At 39.1% G+C, this 6,269-nt stretch overlaps 1 protein-coding gene across 2 annotated transcripts in view; it reads right to left on the reverse strand.

The window, feature by feature from the left end:
* Positions 1–6,269, reverse strand: part of LOC122546367 (cytosolic carboxypeptidase 2-like) — a 183,080-nt gene that overhangs the window by 170,354 nt on the left and 6,457 nt on the right. For both annotated transcript variants that reach the window (XM_043685104.1, XM_043685107.1), the window contains exon 2: positions 2,336–2,482. In XM_043685104.1, the coding sequence (XP_043541039.1) occupies positions 2,336–2,482 (147 nt within the window). The remainder of the gene's footprint in view (positions 1–2,335; positions 2,483–6,269) is intronic.

Raw genomic sequence — 6,269 nt, forward strand, 5'->3', positions numbered from 1 at the left:
ACTCCACCGACTTTAGTGTCATCTGCAAACTTACTAACCCATCCACCTGTGCCTGTGTCTAAGTCCTTTATAAAAATGACAAACAGCAGTGGTCCCAAAACAGATCCTTGTGGCACACCACTCGTAACCGGATTCCAGGCTGAATATTTTCCATCAACCACCACTCGCTGCCTTCTTCCAGAAAGCCGGTTTCTAATCCAAACTGCTAAATCACCCTCAATCCCATGCCTCTGCATTTTCTCCATCAGCCTACCATGTGGAACCTTATCAAAGGCTTTACTGAAGTCCATGTATACCACGGCACTGCCCTATGTATACCACGGCACTGCCCTACCTTCATCTACATGCTTGGTCACCTTCTCAAAAAACTCAATGAGGTTTGTGAGACACGACCTGCCCTTGACGAAACCATGTTGTCTATCTGAAATCAAATTTTGCTTGCTAGATGATTATAAATCTTAGCTCTTATAATCCTTTCCAAAACCTTTCTCACTACAGAAGTAAGGCTCACTGGTCTATAATTACCTGGGTCATTTCTGCTGCCCTTCTTAAACAATGGCACAATATTTGCAATCCTCCAGTCATCAGGTACTAAACCCGTAGACAATGTTACAAGCTATTATTATACACATTATGGGCATTTAGATAAGATCAAGGTAATCAGGATGAGTCCACATGGTTTTGTGAGTGTTAAATCATGTTTGACCAATCTATTGGAGTTGCTTGTGAAGGGAGCATGTGTGGTCAATTAAGGGGAATCTGTGAACTTATTGTCCTCAGATTTCTAGAAGGCATTTGACAAGATGTCACATCAAAAGTTATTGCGGATAGTAAAAGCTCATGATATAGGAAATAGCTAATAGGCCTAAATGCAAGATTGGCTGGCTAACAAGAAGCAAAGGCATAAAGGTATATTTTTGGTTTGGCAAGCTGTGCCACAGGGCTCAGTGCTTGGACTTCAACTGTTGACAATTTATATAAATGACTTAGATGAACAGATGGAGGAAATGTTTGCCAAAATTTGCTGAAAATATGAGGGTAGGCATGAAAACTGTGAAAGGGATATAGAGTACAACTAAAAGATGATGAGAGACTGTGTATATCCCTGAGATGCACACAAGAAGAACATGCAAACTCCACCCATACAGTCACCCAAAGCTGGAATTGAACCTGGGTCTGTGGTGCGGTGAGGCAGCAGTGCTAACCACTGTGCCACCCCATTGATTAGCTTAGTACTAATAAATGTTAGATAGCAATGATTTTTCTGTTTTGTTTAAAATTAATGTATTATGCAGATATTTTTGTTACATCTTCACATTGAACAGTGCCGACTACATACTGATCCAGTTATGTAAAAGATAATGATATCTTCTAAATCCTGTTGATTGTTTAATATCTGCCCTGCCTTCTATTTTTGTATTATCTGCAAACGTGGAGCTAAAAACATATATTTAATGTAGTGAAAATTCATTCTAAAGTATCATTGTTTTGGTTGTTTCTTCTTCCTTTTCCAGGCATTAACACGAGCTGCTTTTGCAATACACCACTGAGAGGACATATTTCCGATTTCATGTATACATGTGCACATCATCCACAGTATTTTGAACTTGATGCCACTTGAATAATTTACAATGAGGAGAGGAAATCAGCACTAAATCATGACAGTGCTTTGTAATGACAGTTTGGAACTAGAGATCATTCTGTAAAATTAGACATATTAAACTGAACAAATGTGGAAGCAGCTATGGGAATGGAAACTTCACATCTAGTGGTTTTGTAAAATGTAGTCCACCTAACAAGTGTACTTTTGACCCAGTTTATTTTGGCAAATTTGGTGTTTTGCAGAATAGAAACAAACACATCCATTCATTTGGTCAAAGCTAAACTCACACCAAGAATGCACCTGAGTAGTCTTAAGATATTGATCACAGCTACTTTTCAGTAGTTGCACCTGGATAATTTGCTAAACAATGTATTTTTTCACTTTTAAACTATAATTATATCCTTTTAGAAAATTGGACTAATGGTTGGCTCCCTCTATGAAGTACATTTTCTTTTTTTAAAAAAATACAAATTTTCAGAAAGCTACATCTGACTATGACACCCTGATGTTGAAAGTGTCACTGATATGGTGTTTTTTCTCTGCAAAATGTTCATACTTTGGGATTCAAATTCCAGCCAGCATCAAGGGATTTTCAGCACTTCTCTGTGGGCCTTTGAAAAAATCAATGCCAAATGTGCAGTATTGTACAGGATCTCACAAATAATAATGTCTGATGTTTTATTTAACTAAAGGTATCTTTATTGTATTTCACAGGTCCTGCTTTGATCTTACCTATTTTTGGTAGCACTTTGTCTTTCTTGATCTGAGAGTGGAGGTTTGCTTTTTGTGCCAGGAAAGACCAATCACATGGATTCTGACAGATAATGTGAGACCTGCAGTGATCTCTGACAGAGACTGTTCTTTTCAAGGAAGCCATATCTGTAACAGAAAATATGTTTATGTTTATGGGATAATTGTCCAATTCTGCTCCAAATGGATGAAAAATTTTGCACAGGAAATAGCTGCATTTGTAGGAAGCAGTGCCAGCAGAAGAGGGTCCTGGCAGCTGCAACCAGGAGGAAAATGACCCTTTTGATGAAATTATTTGATTCGAAAAATTTATTCTGGATCTGTCAAGAAATTATATGTGCCAACTCTGATAGCAAAATGGACAAGTATATGATGTTGTGGGACATAATAACATCTGGAACATAGGCCTCAACAGCAGGAGTAGGCCAACCAGAACTTTGAGCCAGCTCCATCATTCAAGATCCTGGCTAATCTAACTTAGACCTCTGCTCCCTGATTCCCTTGTCTAACAAAAATCTCTTGAACTCAAGCCTTGAATAAATTTAAAGACATAGCATCCACTACCTTCTGGAGGCAAAAATTTTACCTTCTAATGACACTTTGAGAGAAATGACTTCTTGTCAGAAGTGTCTTAAAAGGGATACTTCTTATCCTTAAGTTAGATCTCTTAGGCTCCTTTATAAGCAGGAACATCCTCTCATTGTTTTCTTAATTCATTCATGGGATGTGGGTGTCACTGGCTAGGTCAGCGTTTATTGCCCATCCCTAATTCCCCGGAGGTTAGTTTAAGACTCAACCATATTGCTATGGGTCTGGGGTAACATTTAGGCCAGACCAGGTAAGGCTGGCAGTTTCCTACTCTAAAGGACATTACTTAACCAGATGGACTTTTCCCAACAATTGACGATGGATTCATGGTCATCATTAGATTCTTAATTCCATATTTTTTTAATTGAATTCAAATTCGACCATCTGTTGTGATGCAATTAGAACCTGGGTCTCCAGGACATTATGTAGGTCTCAGGATTAATAATTTAGTAATAATACCACTAGGCCATCACGTCCCCAGTCCTTCTCTATCCTATATAAACCCTACAACAACTTAGACGTTTCTGTGCAATGGCTATGATTGCTACCTTTGCTGTGTACTTCTAGAAGTCAGTGTCACACTTGGACCTTGGAGGCTCACACAGCCAGAAAGAAAATTAGGGAAAATGCTGACTCCCCTCCCCCCCCCTCCACCTCCACTGTCTTCTCAGGAAGAGCACTAAAGTTGCAGGGTGATAAGAGGGAAACAAAATCCCCATTTTTCTTTGCTAAAACGGCAATCCTAATTTTCAAACAGTGTCCCCAAACTCACCCCCAAGAGAAAACATCCTTTCCATGTCCATCTTGGCAAGTTCATTCATGATCTTTTATACTTCAATCAAATCACTGTTCACTGTTCTGAACTCCAGCAAAAACAAGCCCAAGTCTGTCCAAACTTTCCTCCTAATACAACCCGCTTAATCCAGGTATAATTTAGTATGAGCAAATAGCTTGAAGAGGAGTAAGGTGGAAAAGAACATTTGTTGTCTATAGCAAGATAAATGTCCCAGATTTAGACCTAAACTTCCAAATTCAACATTAGGGTAAACAGTTTTATCCTTGTGAGTGAATACGAATTGTTTTTCCATTTTCTACTCATGATTTTGAGCATTATATTAAGGACTAATGATTCTTTCTGTGGTCAACTATTCAAAGTCCAGAATGTCCTAGTAGTTTTTTTTTCTGGGATATAAAAAGAGCTATTCTGTTAATGTCTGACAGTTAAATGAAAATCTAAAAAGAGCAATATATCAATTTGATACTGTTAAAGAGTCACACGTTGAAGAACAGTGTATTCTACCAGTGTTCTGAGTAATGTTTATTTCTAAACCAACACGAGTATAAGAAAACATTACTTAATTGTTTTGGTCCCCGCTGATTGTGGGAACTTGCTGTGTGCAAACACACTGCAGTATTCATCTAGATTTATGTAAAAAAATGACTGCACTACAGAAGTATTTAATCAGTTTGGAGTTATTTGTGGGGGGATTTTGGGGTAAGGAAAGTTATTTAGTCATCAAGTTCTTCCTTAAATAATTAAATTGGTTTTTGACATTGGAAAAAGTAAACCAATTCTTTCAGTATGGTATTTTCCAAACATTAAGATTTTCTATTTAGTATTTGTTTTAACCTCATGTTGGAAAAGTTTTAAAACTGGAAATATCTCAACTGCACAGTAAGTTGATCAACATCTAAAAGAGGAGAAAGGCATGTTAATGGCTTGGATTTACATCAGCAGAGCAGAATCTCAGTGAGTTCGAGACCATATTAAATAACAGAACCGGAGGAACTCTATCAGTCCAACATCCTTGTTCTGACTCTCTTAAAGAGTTACCTGCTGAATTCCCTTACCTTGCCTGTTCTCTTGCCTTTCACTCCACTTTTACCCAAACGTTTATTCAATTTCACTTTAATAGTTGCAACATTGTTCTTGCTAGATTACTTCAAATCTGTTTTTGTAAAAGTATATTCCGGCTTGAGTAGTGGTCTTAAATGTATGTCCTCAGTTGATGGAGCAGAAGGTAGGAGGAGAGGCAGGGCAATTCCGACCCTCAAACCTGCTCTGCTCCTTAGTGCAATCATAGCTGATCTCATCTTGGCCTCAACTCCACTTTCCTGCCCACCCTGCACAATCCATTTCTAATGAAAGATGTGTATATCTACTCCTTTACCTAATGTCCAGCGTCCACCATACTCTAGGGGTAAAGAATTCCACAAATTCATAACCCTTTGAGAGAATTTTTAATTTCTCCACACTTCTGATTTAATCTGCTATTCCTTATCATAAAACTATGGCTCCTCGTTCTAGATTTCCTCACATGAGCAAGCATCTTTTTATGTTGTTATTCCCATAAAGCACTTTAAGTTCAATTTATAGCAAATGAAGAACAAAGCAGAGAAGAGTGGAGTGACACATGTATATGTGTGTAATTCACTGAAAATGGCAAAACAGGTGGAGAAAGAAGTTAATATCTAGGGCTTTATTAAGAGAGTACAAAAACAAGGAGGTTACACTGAATTGATACAAGCCACTCATTAGACCTGAGCTGGAGTATAACATTGAAGAGGGTGCAGAAGAAGTTTGTAAAAATGATTTCAGTGATGTGAAACTTATGAGGTTATGAAGGTTATGAGGATAGATTTGAGAGGTTGAGACTGCTCACGTTAGAAAGACAGGGGCCCAGAGGAGCTCTTAAATAAGTTTTCAAAATCTTAAAAAGTTTGCATAAAATAAATGGGGAGGAGCTCTTCACATTTTTTATAGAGAGCTGAGTCCACAGTTTTTTCATCCCACAACAATTCTGATTGTGAGGAGCCACACTAGATTCGAATAGTGCTGTCATATAACAAAGATTCAGGTCTCCTTAATTTATTCTTGACAAAATGAATACCGAACAAAATGCAGCATCTGCAGTCCTCACTTTCTCCTTGAAAATGAATACCCAATCAACTTTCACAGCCTAAACCACAATGCAGAAGCCCTCAATCAAGCTTTACGGCTGCAGCTTTAACATGAGCCAGAGTGCGGCTCTGGGAGTGACAATGGACAACGATGGTGAGCGGCTGAGCCAGTGCCACACGATCGCTTTTAAAATAAAAAACACTGCAAAGTAGGGAAAGGCAATGTGCAAGCCCAGTGCAAGGCAGAGTGAACCCAGCACAGGATTGGGTAGACAGTGAGGCGTGCGTGTGTTGGGAGGGGGGAGTGAGCTCACTGTATGTGTGGGGGCGGGAGGTGAGCCCAGTACAGGGGGAGGAGTGAGCCCAGTGCAGGGGGGAAGAGTGAGCCCAGTGCAGGGGGGAAGAGTGAGCCCAGTACAGGGGGAGG

Source organism: Chiloscyllium plagiosum, chromosome 3 (genome assembly GCF_004010195.1).
Source record: "Chiloscyllium plagiosum isolate BGI_BamShark_2017 chromosome 3, ASM401019v2, whole genome shotgun sequence".
In the NCBI taxonomy this organism is placed as follows: domain Eukaryota; kingdom Metazoa; phylum Chordata; class Chondrichthyes; order Orectolobiformes; family Hemiscylliidae; genus Chiloscyllium; species Chiloscyllium plagiosum.